Source organism: Poecilia mexicana, unplaced genomic scaffold, assembly GCF_051168715.1.
Source record: "Poecilia mexicana isolate PSO_F unplaced genomic scaffold, ASM5116871v1 scaffold_19, whole genome shotgun sequence".
Lineage (NCBI taxonomy): Eukaryota > Metazoa > Chordata > Actinopteri > Cyprinodontiformes > Poeciliidae > Poecilia > Poecilia mexicana.
The window spans coordinates 24691964-24719842 of NW_028263388.1; the positions used below are offsets into that span (position 1 = coordinate 24691964).

General features: G+C 39.7%; 1 protein-coding gene across 1 annotated transcript; it reads right to left on the reverse strand.

The window, feature by feature from the left end:
* Positions 1–430: 430 nt before the first annotated feature.
* On the reverse strand, positions 431–26612 carry LOC106918750 (liprin-alpha-3-like). Its single transcript, XM_014988747.2, has 31 exons — positions 25882–26612; positions 23098–23199; positions 21922–22086; positions 18951–19025; positions 18799–18858; positions 18490–18618; positions 17196–17288; positions 16770–16822; positions 15398–15491; positions 15139–15273; positions 14054–14137; positions 13832–13963; positions 13684–13746; positions 13519–13598; positions 12481–12667; positions 11494–11687; positions 10439–10682; positions 9525–9664; positions 9291–9439; positions 8846–8942; positions 8550–8631; positions 6943–7143; positions 6791–6853; positions 6354–6380; positions 5471–5646; positions 5282–5379; positions 4009–4184; positions 3825–3893; positions 3285–3447; positions 2092–2159; positions 431–1517 (listed from the first exon to the last, which is right to left on the reverse strand). The coding sequence occupies exons 1-30, from the start codon at positions 26212–26214 to the stop codon at positions 2107–2109; spliced, it is 3717 nt and encodes a 1238-aa protein (XP_014844233.1). The 5' UTR covers positions 26215–26612; the 3' UTR covers positions 431–1517; positions 2092–2106.
* Positions 26613–27879: the final 1267 nt, after the last annotated feature.

Sequence of the window (27879 nt, forward strand, 5' to 3'; positions counted from 1 at the left end):
TTCAACTTAAAAGCTGCATCATACGAACTTCTTCGTGTGGTCTCCATGACGAGGTGAGTTTGAAAACATTTCTGCTGCTAGCATGTGCTTGTTCTAAATGAAAATTAGCGCCTCCTTCTTTGATTTCCAATTTTGACTTCTAATGATTCACGTCCTGCTAAAGCGCCCCCTGGTGGTTGAAGAAAAATCCAGACAAGCTGCACCGGGCATCAAGCCGCATGGTTCAAGGTGTGGGGGGAAGTAGCGGCTTATAGTCCGAAAAATATGGTAATTTTGGAGCTAATGTCTTAAGCTTCAATAATTCAGTTACAATTCACTTTACATCTGTATTTGTCACAAGCAGACTGATGTGTATTTCTATATAGAGATCAGATTGCCTTCTCAGATTAAATTAATATTTGATTTTTGCCCAGTTTTCATAGATCTCAGTGCTGCTGTCGGTTCAAGATGTGTAAAAATAACAAAACATCTTCATCAAAAACTCCAATCTGCCACATTACAGGTATGTTTTTTTAATTACAGCTTTTACAATCATTTTCATTATTGTCATCATATTATGTCACTACTCTCCAGTAATATGAATTTAAATCATAGCACAATGTGTTTTTTTATTCTCCAAAATGTACACATACAAGTAGCATATCTTAAATGTCCATAGTTTAAAACATATTTCCTTTTCATCAACCGCAAAATGAAATTACAGTCAGCCTTAAAACTGAGTATGAAATGAACGTACGGTTTAATACACACATACGAACTGTACATACATACATACAATAGCAGTTATCATAAAAATGATAAAAATAAAATACACGTTTTACAAAGTCCTGACCCGAGCGTCCACATCTTTAGATGACTGATATCATGAAGTTCACTCTGAAATGACAGATTTTGGCATGCATATTAACACAAAGGCTCCCTATCTAAACCGTTTATTTTTTAAATCCTGGTTGGATCAGGAGTTTCTCATAAAGCACTTTTCCCAACTCTCGTCATTGGTCCTGTTCACATTTGTGCATCTCAGTTCCTCTATGGCTTCAGAACACACACACACGCACGCACGCACACACACACGTCAGTTATCCGTCGGAGTGTTTTCTCCTTTCAGAGTCAGATCATCTGAAAATATATCAACCGTTTCACTCGATCTGAACAGGAATGCATTTCTTAAATCGTAAATTCGTTGTGTCAATATTGCCGTCTCACGCTCAGAAAAAGAAGATGAATTCACGACAGGCGATGGTCACTTTCTACAGACCACTTTCTACAGATTCAAACATCATCATCATGCCACAACTATGGAGAGGAAGAGACAGAAAGAGAGAGAGAGAGAGAGGGAGAAACTGATGGATAAATGGACATTCACTCGTTATTTCCTCATCTTTTCAGATTTCATTCACACACCGTCTTTGATTATTTCGGGACACGATGTCAGTCGTCCGTTTTTGCTTTTGCTCTTCGGTATTTTTTTCTTAAAAAATGTGGGTTTTTTCTTTAGGTTGGAGTAGAAGTGGGTTCTGAAGAAGAAGAGAAAAAAAGAAACATCTAAGTGTTATTACTCTGGTCAACAGCCAAGAAACAGTCTGAGGTTTTCCAACTGTTTGGGTCATTTTGATGAGCTGAATCCAACAATCACATCGGTTTTGCTCAATCAGGTCAACTTTCTGAGCTATGGAGCAACATCAGCATCAAAATGCAGGACCTGTTCTCACATCCTGAGAATCTGATGAGCAGGAGAAGAAATCAGGACAGGAAAGAGGCAGAGAATATTCCACAACACAGACGTAACCTTCAACTTACCCTTAAAAGTGTTTATTACTCAATTTACAGAAATCAAAGTTTATAACATTTAATTAAGAAAACCAATTTTTTCTCCTAAAACCTTTTTTGGATGAGAAATTTTAATGGAAATGAGCTGATGATGTCAAGTTAGTCCAAATTAAGTTAAAATAAAACCCTGACCTGATGGGGAAAAGTGAATGTCATTTTTGGATTCAGTGGTGCAAAATAATCCTAATTCATCTGAAAAAACAGATTTTTTTTCTGTAACCAGGTTTTGTTATTTGCGCTGCTTCAAGAGGAGGTTCTCACCTGGTGTGCTTGTCTTTAGCAGGAGTACGTTCTCACAGAACCCGACTCTCCTCTGGGCCCGGAGTTAGCTGAGAAAGAGAAGGAGGATTATTAACAGACAGTTACTGACGACCCGTCTGGGTTTTACTCGGCACCAGACAGACCGATCTGCAGTTTTATGCAAAAGTATTCATGCTGCTTGAATTTTCTCACATGTTGCAGCAGCATGATGACAAATTTTACTGGATGATAAATCGTCCCAGAAGTTATCATGATAAACGATAATATTGTTTATTATATATTATAACACATTCTTACAGATCAATAAACTTTAAATTCCTGTGAACATTTAAAACTGGAACTGAATAAATAAACAAAACAACAAATATAATTAATCATAGAGTCTCTGTAAACCAAACTGTCCTTCACAATAAGAGCTGGTTGAGACCAGACTTTTATCACCCAGTTTTTGATAGAAAAAAAGAGTTTGTTTTAATTTATCATGCGATTCATTGATTTATTGATTATTGTGACAGGCCTTGATGCAGCATTGGAACCACAAACATAATCAGTACAACAGAAAAGTAGAACTTAATATTTGTTTACAGTTGCATCGATTGGACGTTCCCAGGAGGTTTTAACCAGATTTGGACCTCAGAATCATGAAATGATCCCAAAGGAGACACTTCTCAGTGTTTTCACTTCGGTAGGTTTAGTTCGATTTAGTAGATTGAGACATTCGTAACATTTTCAGTTGGTGCGGTTCACTTTCATCCTGCATCGGGTCAAATGAACCAAACCCTCTGAGGAACCAGTTCCTCCTTTCGCCTGTAGGGGCGCTGCATCAAGAACCACTACAGAAAAACCTCTGAAGAAGAAGCTGAGCAAAATGTAAACATCAATGGAGAGCATCAGATTTTAGCAGTTGGAGGATTTCTCTTTTTGTCTTTGGGAAAAAGAGAACGAGCCATTTCTCCTGCTAGCGATAGACTACTGTGTTCGTTTTGGTTTCGTTTACCCACAATGCACTGTGAAGCGCTCTCCATACCGTTGACCTTCACATATACATTGTTGCAGAGTTCATTTAATCCGAACCGAGACTTAGCCTTGCAGGTGGACCTGAGTTTGTGTTGGTCTCTGGCTAATGTGAAATACCTAAAATACAACTTGGCTGTAGCTGTAATTACCCACCATGCAGCGCTGCAACTTCTCACCTTCACTCTGGACTTTCCTCAACGTGACGGAGGGCGTCGAGATGGCGGAGGCACGGAAGTTGGCAGGTAACGTCTCGGAGGAATCGGACGTGACGCCGCGGAGATCCTTCTCCCGGAACATCTTCCTCCAAGACGGGGAGCGTGTGAACGTTTTGGTGCCGTCCTGCAGGAAGCAGAAAGAAACGGAGGTGATTTAGGAAAACCAGCATGCAGAGCAGAGGACGGCCATTACAGCCTGTTGATAAACTAGCATTTGACAAAGCACTCTCTTTTGGACGGTTTGGTCTTGCATGCTGTAACTAAGCAATTAGCACCATGTAAACACAGCTGAACCTCTTCTGCATGCCAACAGTGGCACATGCACTGGAGCCCAAATGGCTTTCTCTATAAATAACAGGAAACTGGAGCTTTTCATGACAATGGGGAAAAATTGACAAGTGAGCAACATCAAAAAAATCTTTGATGTGAAGTAAAATGGACCTAATCAGCTGGTTACAGTAACGTCACACTTCAATCTTCATGAGGAGCGGTTTGTCGTACCTCATCAGGCCTCCTTTCTGTTCCCATGGAGATCAGAGCGTTGTACTCCTTCTCCAGGAGCTGCCTCGCCTGCAAACACAAATCCTGGTCAGACAGCAGCTGACAAAATGAGATGAACATGAGAATTATCTTGAAACTAGACAAATAAGAGTGGAAGCAGTAACTTCTATTTGAAGCTCAGCACCTGTGTGTTCTGATTTGGGATCTGGAGAAGAAGTGCCAAGTCCGTGTAATCAAACGTGTCGTCGAGTGCCAGGAGGGCCCCGTGCACCCCGCTCTCCAAAAGGTTGTCTGCAAACTCCTTCAAACCGATCGACTGAACCCAACACATCACGCGCTCATTGGACCAGACCATCACATCTGCAGAGAGGCAGGCAAAAGCAGCTGGGAGAAGTTCCTTCTTTAAAGTCACGTCTGGTGAAAATGCCAGAGTTAAAATCTTAGGTGTGGTGCTAAATAAAAAGTCTTGGTGGTGTTTTAACAGCACACAGCTTTAAAGTAACGCTGCCAGCGTATCTTCTGACAAATCTGCGTTGTTACATTCGAGTGTAACGGCTGCAGAGTGCGTTCTTAAACCGCCAACGTTTAACGATCAGAGAGGATTTCTAAAATTCTTTTGTTGTTCGTTACCTCAAGAAAGTCGTGCATTTTGTGTGAAATGACAGGCCTGTCACCATGACAAATTTTACTGGACGATAAATTGCTCCAGGAGTTATTGTGATAAACGGTAATATTAAGTGATATAATGCTTAAAAACGCAAGAACACATTCTACAAGATCAGTACATTTAAATTCTAATGGACATTTAACACTGGAACTGGAAGACATTTTAGATATTCAAAATAAATAAAACAACAAATAAAATGAATTTTCAAGTCTTTGTAAACAAAATTGTCCTTCAAAATAAGAGCTGGTTGAGACCAAAGCACCAAACTGAAAACTTTATCATCCAGCAGTGGAAATTATTGAGTTTGTTTTCATTTATCATGTGATTCATTGATTTATTGATTATTGTGACAGGCCTAAAGATTCCCTGAAAAAGAAGATTCATGTTCTTAATTCAACATAAATGACTTAAATACACAAACAGGCTCAGTTTGGAGCAGGAAGGTCCTGGGTTCGATTCCCGGCCCGGCTGTGGGGTTCGCCGGCTTCCTCCCACAGTCCAGGACAGAACTGTCAGGTTGACTGAATTCACCTTTCAGTGTTACTTTAACATTATATTAACACCAACACCAGGCTCTGTTGAATATTTAACCATGTCTGGTGTTAATTTCACCAAAACAATGGGTGTCAATCTTTCAACACTTTCACAAATGTGACTTTAACACCAGTCATTGTGGACACATATAGACACTGTGTTGGTGTCAAATTAACACCAACATTTTTTCTGTATTATGAGAATAAAGTCTGCACATTTTCCCCAGCAGAGCCAGTAAACGTGAATCTTCACTAACCCGTGTTCTGGTGCTGACTTTCTTCCCTCCTCCTCTCCAGCTCTTTCCTGTCGTAGTTCAGGCGCTTCAAGCACATGATCCCATAGTGAAGACTCACCCTACACGCAGAACAAAACACACATTATTCAGTTCTGCTAAAAAAACACATCATTCAGAAGACATGGGAGAGAAGGAGCGCGTCTGTCTCGCCTGTGGAAACTGTCCACCATCTTCAGCTGGCCTCTCAGTTCCTTCTTGGTGAGGTGGTCCAGCATGCGGGCGTCCACCAGTGACTCCATGAAGTATGAGCGATACTGGGGGAGACCGAGACTGGGCAGCCACTCGTTTCCAACCCACTCATGGTTCATGTCTCCATGGGCCAGAATCTGGAAGGCAGGAAGGTTGACTTAAAAAATCAAACACTTCCTGAAGAGAAACTCACACAAAAGCTTTCCACGGCGTCTCACAGATAACTGGACCGTAACGGACTACAGATGAATAAACGGTGGTGTTTTCTTCTGCTATTGTACTTTACTAAATGCACCAGGACAGGCGACTTTCTCTCTGATTTTGTGCTACAAATTTTAACTTGAACTTACTCAGTATTAAGTGAGGTCATATGATGGCTTGCTAGGGTCATTGCAGAAAAAATAATTCTGCTAAAATCTAATCTCAGAAAATTTGTAGAAAAAAATTTGAAATTTCTTAGTTTCAAAAATGAAAAAATTTCGATTTTTGGAAAATTTCTTAGTTTCAAAAGTAAAACATTTTCAATTTATGCAACTCTGAAATGTTCAAGATTTTTTCTAGATAGATTTTTCTAGTTTTGTTTAAATGTATTAATTTTTTTCTAACATGCCGTCATAAAGGTTATAATTGCATAAAGAAGCACTTTGGGGGTTTTGAAGTGTCACAAAATGTGCATTGCTTCAAATGGCCAGCAGGAGGCGCATGACTGCATATAGAGGAAACTGAGAATATTCCTTATGAGTTTACTTTTAATCATTCCTAAAGATTGTTTTACATTAAAAATTATGTTTGTGGAAAAATATGTTAGTTTGTTTTGTTGAAATTAAACATAAGCTAGTCTCACCTGATCCCAGCTGAACTCCTTCTGCTCCTTTTTGGTTCAAAAAGAACATGAAGAAAAAAGGGAAAGAATTGGAAAGAAAAGGGAAGATCACCAGGTAGGAGTATGATGTTTTGTGTGTGTGTGTGTGTGTGTGTTACAGTGAATCGGTGCCAGAATAAAATGGAGGGGAGAGGAAAAGCAGAAGAAGGAAAAGCTTTGTTAGTGAGTGAAAATTAGTTGGAAAAACACCACATCAAAACAGATTTCAGGGAACAGCAGGGAAAAGGTGAAGCCAAAAATTCCTAATCAGAGACAAAGAAAAAGAGAAAAGCTTTACTCATATTGCTCACTTTGCTTCGCTAAAAAAATACTTCTATCTAAGCACCTCAAAGCAGAAACTTCTGACATAAAGGCTGCTATAATCCTGAGTTTTAGCGAGCAATAGATGCAGTGCTTACTGGTTTGGTGGCAGCAGCGAGAGACTCCATCTCAGCATGCGTCATCCAGATATTACTGGTTGACTTTAAAGACAGAAGCATAAGGGAGAATGAAAACTTTTTGTTTGAACATGTAGAGCAGAGATTTGCTGAGGTTTTCCTCTGAGGCTTACGGAGCGCGTGCTCGCCGGCGCCGACGGACTCGTGAGGGAAACCATTTCCTGGATGGCCAGGCGAAGCTTTAGCCTGTGCAGAGGGTTGCTGATGCCGATCTCCCTCTGGATCTCAGTGTCCGACAGGTTGGCCATGATGGCGCCGCTCTTCACGTTGGCGCGGCACGCTGCCACGTACCATGCAGGCATCCCGACCCACAGCTTGGCAAACAAAGTGTGGACACTGTGAACTCTGAATGGTGGGAACTCTAAGCTTTTCTTTCTCTCTCAAATTATTACTGCAGTACTACAGGTTCCTAAATGACACAAGATGGGGAAGGAAGTGAGATTTTATCTAGGGATGCATGATATCTGCTCTGAAGGCAGGACTGTAGTGTAGTTCTTAGCTTCGCCGCTAGGTGGCGCGGCCGTTTTGTGAGTAATATTTTGTTCCGCTGAGGAAGAAGTTCAGATCGGCGGAAAGTTTGGTTGTACGTAGTTTTACGTTTGTTTTTTTATGAGTGTGCGTCCATAAGACTGGTAAGTTACTGTCTATTTGTGTTTAAGTAGAATAATATGTGTATTTTATTACTTTGGACATTTTCTGTTTGCCAATTTGTCCAGATTAAGCTATGGCTAAGCTAAGCTAAGGTCTACTCTAAAATAGTGAATTCTACTATGTTTAGTTGAGCTCTTTTACTTTAACTTTATTAGTGATTGAAAGATAAGACAGGAGTAATGAGAATAATGTTTTATTTCATTTACCTTTAAGAAAACATAGAAGATACTATTTTTTTATTTTTACACACAGCAAAACTTCATGATTCCCAAACTGTGTTTTTAAGAATTTATTTTAGGATTATCAGGTTAAGCTTTGAGCAGATCCAATATTATTTGTTAGCTGGCTTAAAGCTAGCCACAGATGACGGACTGTTAGCTAAGTATTAGCCATTTGTGCTAACAGAACATTGGTATCGTTGTCTTTTTTCTACGGGGCATCTGAAATCTTGTCGCAGAAGAAATTTAAGTGACTTCTTCAATGCTGATGTAACTTATGTTTACTTTTAGATAACTCCTGTTAGTTTATGAATTATGGAGTACTTTTTATTTTAGACCAAAATTTAGCTTTATACTTTTAGTATCCATGCAAGACTTAGATAAACCCTGCTAGTTTATAAATTGTGGAGAACTTAACAATCCAGAACAAGAACCCAAGATGGAGAACCAACATTTAGCTACTTAGCAACCCACATCAACTGGAACATCTGAAAGTGTCGTTTTTCTTTTGCTGTACTTGTTTTGTTTGTATTTCTTTCTAATTCATGTGAAAAAAAGAATCTTATTTTATGTACCTTAAAGGGAAATCAGAATCGACTAAAATTGGAAAGTTAAGTCAAAGCTTTACAAAAAGCAAAACTAGAATACAAATTACCTTTATTGTCCCTCAGGGGGAAATTCAGTACTAATTTATTGTTTTTTCCTGAAATTCTTAGATTTCCTTGAGATTTACTTCTATTGTGATGACAGGTAACTGAGTTTTCAGGCAGATATAGTTGCTGGAAGCGTATTAAGCGATGAATGACATTAAATCGCATAAAGCAAAGAACCGGACCGGGGCTGAGGCGTACCTCCAGCCAGGTGACGACAGTGGGGCCGTCCCAGGAGGCGAAAGGAAGACCCTGACGACAGGCTTCCTCCAGCAAGTCATGTCTGGCAAAGAAAGTGGAAAACAGATTTTTGACAGAGATTAATTTCTTCGTATCTCACCTTACGGATGTTTCCATTTATAAATAACAGTAAACATGAGATGTCATTTTATAGCATCCCTCAGTGCATGCTTGGCGTCACTCGACTGTGATTAACAAATCTGCTCCAGAGATTATCTTCTAACATGAGAAGAGTGAGGAAAGATGTCTGGTCTCACTTCTTTTTGCTGCGGCGATCTTTCTCCACCGTTCCCGTCCCGAGCTTCGCCAGGCCCAGTGGGTCGGCCGAGCCGAGGTCATCAGACGGAGTGGAGGCTGTGGGGAAAACAACTGCTTCAGTCCACAGGTTGGTAAATAACCAAGTTTACATGTTGATTCTGCAAGTTAAAACTGGCTACTTTGGCTACTGTTCGTCACAGGGTTTCCCCCAAAGACTGGCGGGTGACCAGGCTTTACTTGTGCCCCCACCAGGCTAAGCTTACTTATTTAAGTCTTTTTAAAATATTATTTAATACCTTAGACAGAGTAGCTTGTCAACGAATAAGCAATTTCCCCTTGGGGATCAATAAAGTTTATTCTATTCAGTTCTATATTTTACAGTTTTGTTTTAGTTTTGCTCTGTAAAACCGGTCCAGCAGAGCAGCTTCCAGTTAGTCCACAGACCCAGAGAGGCAGATTCCCGCCCAGGCGTGCCGATTCTCCCCTTCTCCTTCTTGCCAAACAGACGGCCGATGGACGACTTGATGCTTTTCTTTTTGCTGGCTTTGTGAAGGGAGTCCTGGCTCGCTGTGGTGGCGCCGTCAGCAGAAAGACTGAGCAAACAGAAACAACCAGAGAACAGTTGAAGTATGATGACTGCTAGCAGGCCTCGTTCACAGCAGGGTTTCCGTTCTGCACCTGCGGAACTCGCGGTGGTCGTCCAGGCCGGCTCCCGGGTGTGTGTGAGTCATCCGGTCCAAGCGCAGGGCTCGGGGGACGGGCGGAGGTGTGGAGTCGATCAGGGCCAGCGCTCGGCATTCCTCACCCTCTTTGCTGTTCTGCAAATCGGAAAACATTCACTGGACTTACACAGCGCTCCTCAGAGTCTCACCTCTTTAAGATGCTTCTGCTGGTTTAACTAAAACTAACAAAATAATGGAAACTGGAATTGAGAAAACATTTTTGTAAACTGAAGTAAGTAAAAACTGACTGGAACTATATCACGTTTTCATAACACACATACGTTTTTGAAAATGTTATCTTCTGTTGAGTATTTGTTAACCAATCGATGTATAGATAACCACAAGACGATACTTTGACCTTTTGAATTCTGCACCTACAATTTTTAAGTTAACTCTGTCAATTAAATCCATGATAAATTAAAATTAGCTCAATAATTTCCATTTGCATGATTTATCGATTCTCTATTTCTACCTAAATGTTATAAATTTTTGGTCTCAACTAGCTCCTTGTTTTTGAACAGAGACTGAATTCATTTTATTTGTTGTTTCTGTCGTTAAATAATCATTTGAATTTTAAGTTTATTAAACTTTGACAATGTGTTCTTGCCATTACTATAATATTACTTAAATGGTCTCAAAACAATATTATCGTTTATCGCAATAACTTCTGGGAAAATTTATCGTCCAGCAAAATTTGTTATTATGACAAATAGTATGAAAAACTAAAACTACTATAATTAATAAAAACTAAACAGTATTTTACTAATAAAAATGAGTAAATACACTCTAAAAACTAATTAAAACCAACTGAATTGGACAAAAAGTCACAACATGAAACAAACCATTAGAGCCCTGTCTGGGAGTCAGTACCTGTCTTTCAGTCTCCCTGGCAGGCGAGTGGGGCAGGCGGGGGGTGGAATGACCAGAACTGGGAGGCGACGGCGACGCCAGGGTGGAGGACGTGATGGACGGGGTCATGTAGCCCCGCCCCATGCTGTCCCGCCCCCCCAGTGAGGACGGAGGGAGAGGCGAGGCATCGAGAGCCACGCTGCTGACCCGGCTCTCGATCTCCTCGGCCCGCAGCTCCGTGCTCTCCTTCTCCTCCTGAATCAGCCTGGGAGGAAAGAAGAGGAGGAAATAACCATGTTGTTCTGGATGACTGGGGCCCAAATCCACCCTGGACCCTGAGCAGGAGTCTTTATTAAAGTTACTACCCACTGCGGTGCAAACAAATGTAAACTGACTACATAAACACACCAGCATGGTTTCCACTGCAGGATTTAACAAAATATATTATTTTTTATTAAGTCAGAGAATAAAAACAGCAGCTAATTCTGCTCTGTTTGATGACATCACAAGAGGCACAGGAGCTGCTTTTTAATTAAAAGGAGCCATAATGTGTTTCTACAGCCGTTCTGGATACAAGGAGTACAGCTGGAGAAAGAACTGGATTTAAAACATGAAATTAAAACAAATGAACTGAACTCAGAAGAGCTGATTGGTTGTTTTCTGCCTTTTGTGATGTCATCAGATCCATCTGTTCAGAGCAGCTCGTTTTCAGGACGATAGTTTGAGTTTGACTTCATTGAACGTAGTGTAATAAAAGTTATATGACTTTGTTCTACAACTTTGTATGTTTTTACGATATCAAGCAGTTCAAACTGCCTTGTTGCTATGCAAATAAACTTGATTGATTGATATACAAACAAAGGAAATGGAAAATAAAAGCAAACAAAAGAAAGGTAGTAAAATATATTTACACATTCAAAGGATCCCATAAATTACTATTCATGTTAACTTGGTTTTACCAGTATTAGTATTTTCTCCATATTTATAACTAGTATGGTGCATTCACACTTCAATGCCCATTTAAGCAAGCATCATTTTTAACGTTAAAAATTTCAGAAAAATGTAGTGATACTCACTTGATCTCCTTATTTATGGCCTCCAGCTGCTCCTGCAGCATGATGGCCAGCGTCTGGACGTCCGTCTGTCCGCTGGGAGACAGAAGCTCAGACCCAAACAGAGTCTCTCTGTCCTCTTCATCATCAGAGCAGCCGCCTTCAACGCCGCCCTCAAACCCAGGGGGCAGCATGTTGCCACTGTCCCAGTCTCCATACTGAGAAGAGAAACAGTCTTCCTCATGAATAATTAGAAATTAGCTTTTATAACAAGCTCTGCACTGTAAAACATCTGAGCTGCGTTTAGTTTTGTCAACTGTCTTTTACTCTTTAAGTCAAATACATTTAGTGAGTTTTAGATTTTGAACCTAAATGTGAGTTTGTGAAAGATAATAAAAAGTTAACAGAACTTACTAAGAGTTGAATAAACAGAGTTTTTAGGTTAACACTTAAAAAACTGAAAGAAGAAAGACAGGAGTGGGAACTATTTCCCAGAATGCTTAGTGGCGTGTTTCTGTCTCCTGAGATGGAAGTGTGTTACGTTGATCTGTTCACACTAAATGTTTCTGAGCTGAATTCATTCAGATGTTTCATAAAATTCATCATCAGATCAGAAATTTGGTTCATGGAGTTTGAAACAAGAAGTTAAATTATTCTACAGTAAAATAAGTCGTTATTTTATTAAAATAAACTTTTAATATCAGAGAAATGTGGCTCTTTAACTGGGTGAGGACAGTTTTTTTTCTTGCATTTTGTGAAATAATTATTTGGTTTAAATTGCAGCATTAAGTTAAAACTCACATTTCAAGATTAATGAACTTAAAAACAAAGTTTAGACAACTTGTCTCCTGTTGTAAAATCGGCTTCATGAACTTTAATTTATGTTCATAAACCAGAACAATTTTCTTGTTGACTTAAATTAAATTTTTCAGGCAGCAGGTGGACTTTCATTTTCAAGTTAAATCATCTTCTAATGTTTTACAGTGTGCTGTGTCGGCCTGAGATGACCACCTTGCCACCGTCGTCCCTGGGAGGCCCCCAGCGGCCGCGGTGGGCCCGCCTGACCACCACCCCACTGGAGGAGTTTCCGTAGCCGGCCGGGAGCGAGCCCCCGCCCTGAGGGTACCGCAGCTCGGAGGCGCTCCCTGGAAGAGATCTTCGAAAAAGGGTGGAGGGAAGTGAGCTGACGCTGCCCGCCCTACGATGAGATCCAGAATTCATTTGTTATGCAACACTTACTGAAAATGACAACTTCCATTTTCAAGGTGAGAAGTGAAGTGTGACAGTTCATCAGAGGTCACACATGAACATAAATATGATTCTGATTTATGGTTTTTAGGAGCAAAACAATCTGAAGGTTTTTCTGATTTAAAAAAAAAGGAGATTGCTGGTCCTCTGAAGATGATTTTTCTGAAGTGACGTTTTGCTTTTAGCCGTCTTTTACTTCAAGGTGGAATGATTACGTGACAAAAAAAAAAAAACAGTCAGATGTGAACCTTTGAATTCAACGTTACGGCTGAATTATTTACATAAATCACCACACATGTAAGTCTGTCGTAATAAATCAATTAATCATGTGATAAATTAAAACATTGATTATTTCCTTTTGGATGATTGTTTATTTTCTCTTTCTACCAAAAACTGGATGACAAAATTCTGGTCATTGATCTTAATCAGCCATTTATTGAAGGGAAATTGTGTTTATAGAGACTTCAGCATCAATTTTATTTGTCGTTTTGTTTATTTATTTTGGATATTTAAAATGTCTTCCAGTTTTGTTGTTAAGTGTTAATTTGAATTTAAAGTTGTTTGTTACATCATTCCACCTCGAACTGCTTCAACAAGTCGTTCCCATTTATTATGACATGTTTCTGATGAATGCATGCGGTGACTTCAATCATTTCTTGGTACATCAGAGTAAAGAGTGAAAACTAACAATATTAAGCAGGTCGTAGTTAACAAAGACAGCAGATGTTAAGTTTCATGGAAATTCAATCATTTTAGTCTGAAAACAGAAGAAGGTTCAGTTAAACGTTGATGGAGGCCAACCTGGAGTAAGAGGAGCCGGGTCTGCCTCTCAGCTGATCCAGCTCCAGTTGGACTCGCTCCAGCTCAGCCAGGAGCTGATCCTAAACACAAACCACAATATTCCAGCTCGTTCACTGGAAATTCACATTTAACTTAAAACAAACAAACAAGAGGAGAAATGAGCACCTTGTTAGCGAGAAGGTCGTCTTGGATCTTCTTCATGTTGGCCAGCTCCTCAGAAAGCGCGTTCTGGCAGTGAACAGGAGAGAGAGCATTGGTGGTGTAATGTTGTTGCATTGTCAAAGCTGACCTCTGACCTCTGGTTTCTCCTCACCTTCTCCTCCAGCGCAGCCATCCTCTCTTTGAGGTGCAGCTGAAGCCTCTCGTTGGACTCAGACAGAAGTTTATCTACCGTATCCGAGAGCCGTTTGTTGTGTTCATCGTTCATCTTCTCCCGCTGCCTGGCCTGAAATCAGGCAAAGGAAGCCGAACTTACTGTTAAAAAAAGAGAAAAATCTCTGGTGAAGGAAGCCAAAGAGAAAGAAAACGATGTTACCCGTTGTAGTTCTTGATTTTTCTCTTCAAGCTGGGCTTCCATTTGCCGCAGTCGCTCCTCAAAGTTTCCGTGGCGCTCCTCCGCCTGGTAACAAATCAGATTTTAAATTATTACAGCGTAACCTGTGTCTGAATGGAAGCTTATTTTCTCATGCAACAACCACAAACCAACATGTTTTAGATGGGATTTCATGTCACCACCAACAGAAAAATGTAGAAACCAAGGAAACAGATACACAATGCTCAATGTTATTCATCAAATCCAGAATCTCTGAAGAGTTTTGTGAAGAATTAAATCTGAAATTACAGTCATAATTATTTTAGGATCACAGATTTAACAGCTTAGAATATCCAAGAAGGATTTTACAGAAAAACAACCCTGAACATCCACGTCTTAGAAAAACAGAGCGTCTTTAGTCAGAGGCTCTTCAAATTCAGGAGAAATGAAATGATGAGTTACAGCGTTTCAATAAATCGTTTTCAGTTCAAACTGAACTGAATATCGTTTAACTTAACTCTGCCTTAAACTTCTGAAAGTTACTGGTTTCACTGTGGATTTTATCAGTTTGTTATAATTAAGTAATTAGTAATTTTCTGAAAATTAGTAGAATCAGAATCCAAATGCTCATGTAAAAATAATCATGAGAACCATTTATTATTTTCCTTCCACTTCAGAGTTACACTGCTTGGTGTTGTTCCATCACTTGAGTCATTTTTTTACTTGAGTAAAATTTCTGGATTTTTTTACTCACTGAATGAAGAACAAACAAAAATTCACCAGACACAAACACACAGCTGCAGTTTGTGTTAAACTTTTTTATATGGAAAGAAACTGACTTGGATTTTGTTTTATTTTGCCTGATATTTATATTTTCAATTTGGTCCTTAAAATACCAACATTTCCCACATAACTTTACATTTTGGTCCAAATATTGATGTAATTTTTAAATGTTGAATGGTTTTTGTTTTGATCAGTTACTCAGTGGACTATTTACCAAATACTTTTGTACTCTTAGTTGAAGTAGTGCTCCTCTTACTACAGTGCAGATGCTGGGAACTGGACCAGGTCTGGTAAAACATGATCACCTTATTGAGAGCAGCGACTCTCTGAGCGAGCTGCGCCTCGATCTCCGGCAGCGTCTCGGCCCTCTGCAGCGTCTGCTGCAGCTTCTGCTTGGCCTCATCCAGACGCTCCTGCAGCTGCCGGTTCTTCTCCTCACTCTGGACACAGAAAAGCAAACTCATGCCTATGAGCTCTGCAGCTGGAAAATACTCCTCCAGATCCATTTTCATATTTGCTCTCAAACAGTGAGGTGTTTTTTTGCCTGCTCAGAGGCAGATTTACTTGTCTGTGCAGGGACTCCTTGCTGGCCAGCTCGTTCTCCAGCTTGTCTTTGATGTCATGGAGAGAGGTCGCCTCCCTCTGGGCACTCAGGTACCTGCAGGCAACGGAAACCAACATGTTTCTGGTTCAGGTTGTCACAGGTTGTTAATAGTTTCAATTCTGTTTTTTACAGGAGAGGATTAGGGACACTGAAAAAAAGAAGAATTCTGACATTTTTCTCAGAATTCTTCTGAAAGTCAAAATTCTGAGAAAAATCTGAATTCTGGGAAAAAAGTCAAAATTCTGAGATCAAAATCAGAATTCTGACTTTAATATTTTGAGATCAAAAGTAAAAAGTCTAGGAAAAATGTCAGAATTATGACAAAAAAGTCAGAATTCTAAGAAAAAAGTAAAAAAAAATTCTGAGAAAAAATAAAAATTCTGAGAAAAAATAAAAATTCTGAGTCAGAATTCTTTTCATGTTTTTTTCCTCAGTGGCCATAATCCTCCTTTGCATGGATCTAACCAGACTGCAAAAAATAAAATAAGATAAAATAAGGACAGTAACCTGCATACTGCTAATACGTAACTTTTGATTCAGTTTATCATTCAGTCTTCTTTAGGAAGTCCCACCTGCCATCAAATACACTGAATCCGATTGACCTAAAAATAAAATTTAGGACCTGCAGTAGGTTTTCCTTGTACTTTGCTCTTTTCCACCCCTGAACAAAAAGTGATAGTTTCTAAAGAGGTTACAGAATTGCAAAGAGTTCAACTTGTAAAGGTATCAGTCAGGAGGGGGGTACAAAACTGTGTGTTGTCTTATCAATAATTTGAGAAAACACAGACTGATGTTACAAAAAAGGAGATTGCTCCAAATTAAAGAAAAGATAAGTTGGAAAGTAGCCAGAGAGACAGAAACATTGAAGGAGCGGCGAGAATTTATGAGAAAAGGTGAGTAAACTGGATTTTCATGTGACAATGGATGAAACTTCCATCTTCCAAATAAATCAGAAATGGCCTAGCATAAGTTCAGGAGCACATCTGAGGAGGCGCCAGAAACATTTCTTCAAAATCTGATATATTTGGAAAAGATTAGCAAGGTAGAGTGGGATGCCAAATCAAAAGTTGCTTCAACAGTTTAAACTAGCTTCACGCTAGCTCATACCAAACGCAACATGAGCTAGTGTGAATTTAAATTGCCTTGTAACTGAAGATCCATCACAGGAGTTTGCTTGGTTTTCCACTTGCCACCTTTGGCAACATTATATAACCATTTCCACCTAAAATATTAATTTTTTGTTGAAATGTGTGGGATTAAAGGGGGAACATTTTTGAAAACAAACACAAACTCAGTGATTTTGCACTTAGACTTTTGGTTATGATCTGTTACCTTCGCTCTAGCGTTGTAATTCTCTCTTCCATGTCTTCTCTTTGGCAGAGAGCCTGTAAAAAGCAGCAGTTCAGGTTATTCTATCCAACAACGCAGCTGTTACCGTTCAGTCCGGAAAACTGATTAATGCTAACAAAAGGAGAAAATATGCATTTCTGCCCTGCGTAAGCATTCTGTTTAGACTCTGCAGTGTTACTATTCACTCCTCTCTTTGCATATATTTGGGTCTGAAATATCAGTAATCCGAATAAATATATAAAATATTTTAACTGTTAAACAATTTGTGATTCCCTGCTAACCCAGCCCCAGAATAACCCGGTGTATTATTAGCCGCTATGCCCACAGAGTCTGGATCTACCCCTGGAGCCCCGGGTGCTGAGACAGCTCCGGGTCCGGGCCAGGAAGGGACAGATTGGTCCAACAGACCTCCTTCACTTCCCTTTGGAGCTTCTGATTGGCCTCCTCCGTCTTCGTCACCTCCCTCCTGGCGGCCGCAAGCTGTTCCTCTATTTCTCCAACCTAGTGTGAGCGAGAGAAAACGCCACACACTGAACCTGCAGAATTCACTATTATCTGCCACAGAATTAGGTGTCAAACTGAAACAACAGCGACTGATGACAATCTCCATCTGGTTAATGTACAAACACATTTTTTTAATCCTCAGTCAAACCTTTTTTGTATGTCAATAATTATATAAATCAGATTAGGCTAAAAAAAATTTATTTGGCTGATATCCAATATTTCTGAAGTTTTTTACTGCAAAAGTGTAATTTGCCACTAGAGGGAGCAGGTTTTCTCTTTTGGGAGTTATTGACCCTTTGCAAGTGACGTCACGCTATTCGGAAATCTGCTCCGCCATGATGGACGTCAAAACAACCAATGCGCTCCTTTAAAGCCTGTATAAAAAGACAGGCAGCAGGTAGCCAAACATCGCTTCTATTTAGCTGATTGCACTTTACAAATGGCCACAGGGTGCTCAGCGGTCGGCTGCACAACAGACAAAGACAGAAACCAAACTTGTCATTTTATTGCATAACTTTTAATGAGGAAATTTACTGCGGCGATGATAGCAGCCGTTAATCATAACGACTGTCAGCCTCGGTGTCAACGCGGACTTGTAGCGAAGGCTTTTTACAAGGTAAGAAGATTAATATTCGTATGTTTCATAAGCAAGTATGATTAGAAAGATATCGCATTATGGGGAAGGTGCGTCTAACTATTGGTAACCATGGAGACAGTGTCGCACCGTCATGTAGCCTAGCATGTATGGGGAAAAATGGTTAGCATCTCGTCTTTTGTACGTTTCGATGTTGCTCTGGTTTAAAGGCAAAGGCTGTTTATGACATAGCGATATAAATCATGTGGTGTGAATTCAGGTAAAGTAATCTGATCAACACGTCAGGAGAGAGGAGGTACGGGTCGTTTCCTAAGCTAGCTGTTTACAACTTTTGTAAATCCCGCCGTCTATAAGCCCCGACCAGGTGTGTTGCGTTCATAGACAAGTTATCTTGACTCGAACAAGTAGAAGTCATGAATAAATTGGCAAAAACAACTAAGGAAAACTATTTCAGTCGCTCTGTTCAATTCTTCCGTCCCTAATTTCCGACGTCCATCATGGCGCCTCAATATTCTAGCTGAAAATTTTAAGTTAAAGTTAGCATCCCTGCAAAAGACAGCTGGAAACCTGTCTTCTCTGAGGCGCAACATGAGGCTCACTCACCTGTCGGCACATGAGGGCCAGCCTCTCCCTCAGCTGGGACAGCTCGGCTTTCTGCCGCTCTATCTCCCCTTCCCGCTGCCTCTCCAGCTCCCCGTCCTCCAGCCCAGACGAGGGGCCGTTGGGGAGCCGCTGGAAAGAGGACGAAACAGCAAAAAAATGAGAGTAACGAAAAAAATAATGAGTTTGGATCTTTTTTTAAACTTCGGAAGAGGTGGAAAATCACACTGACACACCATGGTACCCAAAATCTACTTTGCTAACACGTACACAAAGACAACTGGAACCAACATGCAGAAAACCCTCCCTTACATCTTTCCCGCCGTCCACCCCTTGTTGACGTCTTTTAATTTGGTCTCTTAAAGAGATTACCTGAAAAGAGGGAGACAAAAAGTCCAAACAGAAACTTCGGATTAATAATCACGCTAAATGAGCTGGAGGAGTTGGTTTGCATCTGAGCTTACCTCTTGAGAAGACGCTGCGAGCTGATCTTCTAACATGGACACCCTCTCAAGGGCCACACGGAGCCGCTCTCGAACCTGATGGGGAAAACACACAGTGACCCAGGTAAGATGGCCGCCGTGGCGCTGAACTTTACGTTAAGCAGGAACCTCAGGAGCCATGACTGCGGCAGCGACTGGTTATGCACTAAAAAAACACAAACTATTACCAAGTGTTATTGATGACAATAATTTAAGTAACAAAAATTAACAATCAGATTAGTCTCTTTCAATAAAAAAAAACGTATAAAACTTTCAGAAAAACTCCAGCTGTGTGTTTGTCAGGTGAATTTTTGGTAAAAACATGCTTGTTTTTTATTTAGTGGGTAGAAAATTCAGAAATTTTACTACAGTAAGAGTAGCAATACTAATTTAAAGTAACTTTTCAGCAAGATGATCAATAATTAATTGATATTGATAAAAAATAAAAAAAGTAATGCTATGCAGTGATTGGTGTGATGGACTTAAAGTTCTTATCACAATATCTTGTAGTAACGATAACTATTTATTACTTCTTATGACTGTGACTGTATGACAACAAATAAAGCCCCACAAACACAAATACTGCTCTTGGAAACGCATATCAACTTGAATTGAAATTTACAGATACTGTCATTATAGATACCGTCTTTGTCAGTGTTGAAAGTTGCAAAAATAACAACCTAAACAATACAGACAGTTTTGGGGGGATTTTGAACATCATTCATTTGAATTTATTATGACGGCAATAAATCAAAATTTATCATGATAAACGATACAAGTGCAGATTATTTCACCTGTAGTATGGGGAAATGTCTTGTTATAAGTAAAATAATCTACTAGAACTGGAATTACTGACTTTAAACAAGCTCCTGTATCTTGCTGAAAAGTTACTTGTAAGTTAGTTTTGTCTTATTTCAAGTGTACTAAAATATTTGCACTCAAAACTATACCAAAATACTTGGTAAGATTTAGTGTTTCTGCATCATCAATTCATGGAAGTAGACAAAACTGAAACAAACATTGTTGTAAGAAATCAGCTCTGCTCTTTGGGTGCAGGAGGAACCGGAGAGGAAAAAGCAAAATGATGCCAAACACACTGGTGCCAAAAGCATTTTCATTATTCACAAAGTCTAGAAGCACCAATGGAAGATTGGAAACGTTTTTTCAGATGCAAAATATTGACCATTTCCTCTGGACTGAGCAAATGCTGATCCAGATATTTGATTATCAAGCCTCTTTAACCCTCGGATTGAGGCAGCCTGGGGAGGAATGAGAGCTCATTTGTTCGCCCTGGGGAGGAATGCTCTTATCTTCTCTGGATTTTCATCATGAATACAGTTTTTATTTTCCTGTAAACTCAGACAATGGAACTATACCTCATATATGGCGTCAAAAATTGTTCACACATCCATTGTTGGTAAAACGTTCCCTTTTAAAACCTTTTTTTCTTCTCTACGTTCACTGACACACCTGGTAGATTATGTAAAAAGCTGCAGTGTATTAATCTCTCAATAAAAAAAATCCTGCACTTCCCCAACGCTGAACTCTGGAGATTTGCTTCTTTTTTTTTTTTCTTTTACCTCCCTTATCAGCTTCCTGACTTTGAGCTGTGACGAGATAAACTTGGATCTTCATCCAGCCTTTTATGTCACAGTTACACTTCATTTAAACTTCAGTCGTTATGGACAGGTAAACGCTAACAGGTACTCTCTTGACTCAGGAGGATAAACTCACATCTTACTTTAAGCTTATGTCACCTTGATTTTCCCCAAATAGTTATAAAATACTACACAGGGCTGCAGAGTACATCCCAAATTTACCACCGTTATGTCTGAGCAATAAATAGATCTGATCAAATAATCAGATTTTCTGTTTTTGTATATTTTATTTTTGGAAAATTGTTTTTTTTTTCCACCAATAGATTCTTCAGGTTTCCATGGTTTTCACACATAAGAACAACCATCAGGTTTCACCAGCGTTTTTACAACTTCTATTTATTTCCACTTAAATTCAGGTCAACTCAAAAAAAGAATGATTGAAATAGAAGGCAGTATTTTAAGATATTTGCTTTTTTTATTGTACAACATGGCAAAGAAACAACTTGGCCAGTGATATATATTTGATGATGCTTGTTATCTAAATTGGCATAACGATAACTAAAAGATAAAGTGGTGGTAAAGTTATTAAGAAACAGCTCTAACTAAGATGGTTGAAATTTTGGCCAGAAGCAACTTTTAAATAAAATTTTGTTGTTCAGATGAAAATATGGAGTACATTTTTTTTTTCAGGCACTTGACGGACTACTAAAAATCTAGTTGTTACAATAAACCCAAAGCAGAAACACTTAAGAACATTAAGTTCAGAAGTAATTTCATTATTGTGACATTCGCCAGTACTGACCTTCATATTAATGATGAGACATAACGACATTAACGGCTGTTTACTTTATTTAGCCGTTTCATGGCGTCTGAAGTTTAACGCACCAGCTTTAATTCGAAAGGCATGTTCTCCTGTCTTTCTGGTTTTGAAAAGGACCAAATAGAAATTTGGCCTTTGTGTCCAGTCATATTAAAAATGCAGGTAAATAGAAAATCATAACTAATATAAAGTTTCTAAACATTCTGATCACAAATGTTTTTACCCACTGAATGAATTTATTCAAATTAAGTTATTTTTTTATGTAAATTGTTGAGTGAGACTATCCTATTGAGCTTGTTAACTTTATTTTATTTTTTACATTCCTGTTTTGCTCTTTGACTAAATTCTCTCCATCCTCCTGAAGCTGGTTGCCGCGTTTGGTTGATGCTTCATTTTAGGTCAGGCAGCACCCAGGCACCTTCAGAGCATCTCCACACTAACTTTAATGAGAGCAGGAAGGAAAGTAGGGTAAGCCTGGATGATTTGCTGGAAGAGGGAAGGAAAGCGAATACATTTCACCGCTGCACTGACCCACCTTCTCGTCCAAGGCTTTGTGGTGCTCAAACAGGGATTTGAGAGCCTTGAGGACTTCCACCTCGCTGGACACGCCTGCAGGGGACTGGGCTTGCCTCTTCACCACCGTCATCCTCAGGCTGCGCTCGTGGCGGGACACCAGACACTCCAGGTGCTCCAGCAGCAGCTGCAGGACGGAGGGGGAGAGGAAGTGAACATCAGGAAACGCTGCAGCTCAGAGGAGGAACCGGGCCGGGCAAACTATTCACTCCATGCAAATGTTCTCACATTTTATCAAATAACATTATGTGATGGGTTTTCTGTGGCAGATCTTCAAAAATGAATGCAAAACTGAAACAAAAGTGGATATAAAATCTCACTTATAATCTATTTTTTAAAAACAAACAAAGACTCATAGATTTGTCAATACTTTTAATAATAAGTACCTTCTGCTATTTTTTATTTACTTCTTATACTTTTTATAATTATGTTTTAGTTTCCTTTTTTTTGCAATTACTGTTTGACTTGATTATATTTTTTGTATTTATTTGCACATTTATTTATGACGTAAAATCACTTTAACCTTGTTTGTATCACCTTTGTTTGTTCTTAGCAAGACAAATTACTCATTGTCCAGAGACAACAGGTGAAAAAATACCCCGGTGGCTAATTCTGATGCATTTACAAAAATGTTAACGTGCATTTTCCCTACCGAATAAATTAAATAAAATTAAAATTAGCATTAAATAAAATACAGTGCAAGCCACTGTGTTTATTAAACGGAATCAGAATGCAGAGATCCACTGTTTATATTAATAAGTAAATTATCATCTGAAACAAGGTGGTGGCAGCTTCATGCTGAGGGGAAGCTGGTCACCGTCGATGGAAAGACGGAGATTTACGATCCATCAGGAAAACTAATAGAAACACACAATCCAACAGTTTAGATCAGAGCATGTCATCGGGAAAAGCAGAACGTTTAAGGAATAGTTTTGCAAAAAAAATTAAAAGAACACAGAAAGAGGAAAAATAAAAACAGGAAGACAAAGAAGGAAGTGGAGTTAGAATGTGAATGGGCAAAAGACGAAATAATTAGGAAACAGAGGCGAATGAAGCGGCTTCACAGCCACAGCGGGGTGAGCAGCGAGTCAGAGGCTGCGACGGCGCTAATAGGCAAAATGGCCGCTAAACATCTTACACGTGTGTTGTTTCTCTCCGCCTTGAGCTCAGCAATTTCCTCCTCCCTCTCCAGAAGCTGCTCCCGGCAAACGTTCAGCTCCTTAGTCAACACGGCGAACTCCTGTGAAACACACACACACACACACGCACACACGCACACACACACACACACACACACGCACACGCACACACACACGCACACACACACACACACACACACACACACACACACACACACACACGCTGCAGTCAGGAGCAGGAAAACAGACTGAATGTATGTTTGTAATACTCTAAATGTGGCTAGGCTGCAATGAGACAATACAGTACAGATCAAGGTATATAAAAAAATAAATAAATCTGGATTTCTGCAAAACTAAATATAATTGTCTGCTTCAAGGATTCAAACAAAGAAAGCTAAAAATATACACAACCAAAAGGCTCCCAGAAACACGTTTAGCGAGACGCCGGCGACTAAAGCTGTAGGTTGTACATGATGTAAAGCTACATAACAATCAGGTGAATCTCTGACACAGATTCTCCCGTGAACTCTTCTTCATGGACAGATTACATCACGCTGTTACACAACGGGCCGGCGGCGCAGCGCTCAGCAGAGACCCCCAAAACAAAGCATCAAACGGCGTTTATGACACCACTGGGAATACATCTGCAGCGCCTGGGTGCAAACAGGACGCCGTGTCCTGCGTGATCTTTGCAAAGCCCCGCACCATCTGTGGTCATTTGTCTTTTCACGTCTCCATAAAACACACCTACGGCTGCAGCTTAGCGCCGTTCGTAAAGACGCCTCGCGTGTTTCAGGTGTGTGCAGCGGCCTGATTTATGGTTAGAAACAGAGTAAAGCAGATAAATATAACTCGTTTGTGTTTGAAAGGGAGGAGAGTAAGACGGAGAGAGATGCATGCAGATGGTGACACAGTGGGTTCATTGGCCATCGGCCTTGTGGGATTGTTTCTTGCTTGGATCGGGGTCAGCTTCTCAGTTAGCCTTTAGCGTCTTTGTCTTTTTTTCTATGGAACCTCAGTCTGTCTGTCTTTGCATCACTTTTTCATCTACAGTCCTTTTTCATTCTAATCAGACACTGTAAAACATTTGAGCTGCATTTAGTTGTGTCTACTGTCTTTATTCTTTAAGTCAAATAAATTTAGTTAATTTTAGATTTTGAACCTAAACCTGTGAGTTTGTGAAAGATAAACTTACAGCAATAAGTTGTATTAACTTTTTATTAAGAGTTGAATAAACAGAGTTTTTAGGTTAACACTTAAAAAAATGAAAGAAGAAAAAGACAGGAGTGGGAACTATTTCCCAGAATGCTTAGCGGCGTGTTTCTGTCTCCTGAGATGGAAGTGTGTTACGTTGATCTGACTCTTGTTCTGCTCACACCAAATGTTTCTGAGCTGAATTCATTCAGATGTTTCATAAAATTCATCATCAGATCAGAAATTTGGTTCATGTGATTTGAAACAAGAATTTAAATTATTCTACAGTAAAATAAGTTGTTATTTTAATAGGATATTGTGGGAAAAATAACAGAGAAATGTGGCTCTTTAACTGGGACAGTTATTTTTTCTTGCATTTTGTGAAATAATTATTTGGTTTAAATTGCAGCATTAAGTTAAAACTCACATTTCAAGATTAATGAAATTAAAAACAATGTTTAGACAACTGTTGTAAAATCAGTTTCATGAACTTTAATTTCTGAGTTAAAACCAAAACAGTTTTTCTTGTTGACTTAATTTGCATTTCCAAGGCAGCAGGTGGACTTTCATTTTCACATTGAACCACCTTCTAATGTTTTGCAGTGCAGGGTTTCACCCATAAATCCAGCCAATCAGGGTCCTGGGGTGCTACAGCAGTCCACCAGTTGACCCACTGTGCTTAAAAGGTTTTAAAAGTTTGAGCTTTACATCATGTTATGATGTTATTTCCTCATACCTGAAGTCTTGCTTTCATTCTTTCACACGTTTGAGAAATCCTTTAATCACCATGGCAACCATTCAGCTGTGCAAAACACCTGGGTGGGCCTAGCTCCACCTTCGTGGCGTAGCTTGTCCCCCCTTCAGCTCCTACACACTAGCCAGTAGCAATTAGCAAACACCTGATGGAACTGCACATCTGAGCTGATTATAGGAGCTACTTCTCAGAGCAACGCTGGTAAAAACTTTGTTAAAGTGTTAGTAGAGGAGCCATGTTGTGATGACTTCCTGAGGGTGGAGCTTCACAAAGAGCAGGAGTTTTTAAAGAGACAAAAACCCAATTTCAAGGCGTTAAATTCGGAAGTCAAATTTCTTTTAAAACATATTCGATATAAATACTGCAAAGACAAAATTTTAACAAGTATTTTTGGTCTAGTTTCTAATGTAAATATCTTCGTACACCTTGAATAAGTCAAACTGACTTAAAATAAACTTTTCAGCAAGATACATGCACACGTTTTAGAAAATAATCCCTTAATATTGATGAAAAGTTCTAGTTCCACTGGCAGATAAATTAACTTATGGGAAAATAATCTGCTAATGGAACTAAAACTTCTTAATCAATATTAAGAAATTATTTAAGACAAGCCTCTATATCTAGCTACAAAGCTACTTTGAGTTAGCTTTGTCTTATTTCAGGTGAACTAAGATATTTGCACTAGAAACTAGACCTAAAATACTTGGTAAGATTTTGTATTTTGCAGCATTTTTATAACAACTGAAGTTATAAAGTGGCACTTTGTGCCTGGGAAACACATGATGCTGCCCCTTTAAGGCTCTACCTGTCCCACCCACCCAAAGCAGCGCCTCACCTGGGGCAGAGCGATGGACAGCTGCCTCTGGAGCGACTCCTTCTCGTGGCCGAGCTCGCGGAGGCGGAGCTGTGCCGTGCCCAGGCTCTCCTGCGTCTCCCTCAGGTTCTCCAGCAGCCTCTCCCTCTCCGTCAGCATGTTGACCATCAGAGACTCCAGGTTCCCTGTGCTGCCTCCTTCGTCCCCCCTGGGCTCCCTGCTGCTGAATCCCCCTCCACCCATGGCTCCGGCGGGGCCCCCGCCCACTCCTGCCCCGGGCGGCGAGGTGGGGCCTCCACCGCTGCTGCTGCGCCCATCCTCAGATATGGTGGGCATCACCTCGCACATCATCATGAGACCGCGGCGTGTGAGTGGAGTTAGTGGAGAAACCTAATGAGGGGATTGTACGTGCAAACTCTCTTGGTTTTTTTATTTGCTCGTACTAAAAGTTAGATGTATAAAATATAAATCTTTACATCTTCCAAAAATAGCGTCCCTTTAGTTGTCTCTACATCCACTTCTTCTTGAGTTTATTGCCGTTGTGTTTGCTCTCTTTGCTTACTAGTCTTTCATCACAAAGTCCTGACCTACATGGGAAATGATCCGAATGTTCATGTGGAAGAGGCAGATAACGCAGCGTTGCCCTTCCGGGGGGTATCTAGGGTTGGCCAGGGACATGGGAGGGAAAGGGTTAAGGACCAGGAAGGGATAAAGGTGGGCCGGTTGCTTTAAATGGTTTCCACAGGCAGAGCTCCTCACAGCACCAGCAGGAAGAGCTGCAAAACAGAGCAAGCGTAGCATTAGCTCAGCTAGCAGAGACTTCAAAAGAACTGCTACACACAAATAAGAAAGGACAGAATGACGTACGTCAGAGGGAGCTGACAGAATTACAAGATGATTGCTTCCACTCAGAATTTTGTTCAAAAGAAACTAGTAGATTAACATCTTAATAAAGACCTAAATTATAAAAAAAAAGTAGCAATTCTAACTCTAATTGGCTTCTATTGTCATGCTTCAGGATCTCAGATTGCACAAAAATGTCAGTCAGCGTTTCTAAGCCTGGAAACTTTCCAGGTCTGCAGAATGACGGAAACAGAAGTGTGCAAATTAGGGCTGATGCAATTAATCAGATTAATCGTGATGAATTGATTAGTCAAGTAATCGTCACATATTGGGTAATTAAATAATCGTAACTTGAGTATACAGATTCTACAAAAGGCTGAGAGAACAACACAGTCAGAGCACTAAATAAACCAAAACTGTACAAAAATATACATACATACAGCATAACAATAACAGGATAATTTCTTTTGGATCAAATCTGATTCAAATTCTGTAAAATTTATATTAAAAATAACATTTAGGCAGTGATTTTACATCATTTTTTATAAACATCACATTTCTTTAGTTAAAATATTTTTATTGGTCTGGTGTAATATTCTAATCTTAAATGTTTTTTTATTAGCTGTAAGAAGAAAATTATTGCAATTAACATACATATAGGATTTTACATCAGTCTGTGTAAGTAATCTATATAATGTGTTTGTCTTGGTGAAATTAGTTATTGAAGTAAATTAACTCAATAATTTATTGATTTTAGCTACGTTCACACTGCAGCCTGAAACGACTCCCGATTCAAATCGGATTTTTTTTTTATTTTTCTATTTTTTACTGTGGTCGTTCATATTTCCAAATACAAACATGTGATCTCCAGTTGAACAGTAAATGACCTGAAAGTGTCCCGCATGCGCAGCAGAGGGCGCAATAACGTCACACATAGAGAGCGTGTTCAGTGTTTTGCTAACCACCGCAAAGAAGAAGAGCTCGGCGTTTGCGGAAGTAAACATGGATCCTAACGGTGGAGCATATCTTACGATCTTGAAGTTGTTGTCCGAGCGAAGCAGCACATTAACAATTTAATCTTCATTATAGTCCGTCATGGTTGATGTTTTTCTTCCCGTTTGCGCGTATCAAGACGCAGAATAGTGACGTTTGTCGAGTATCAATGACGTCCAGATT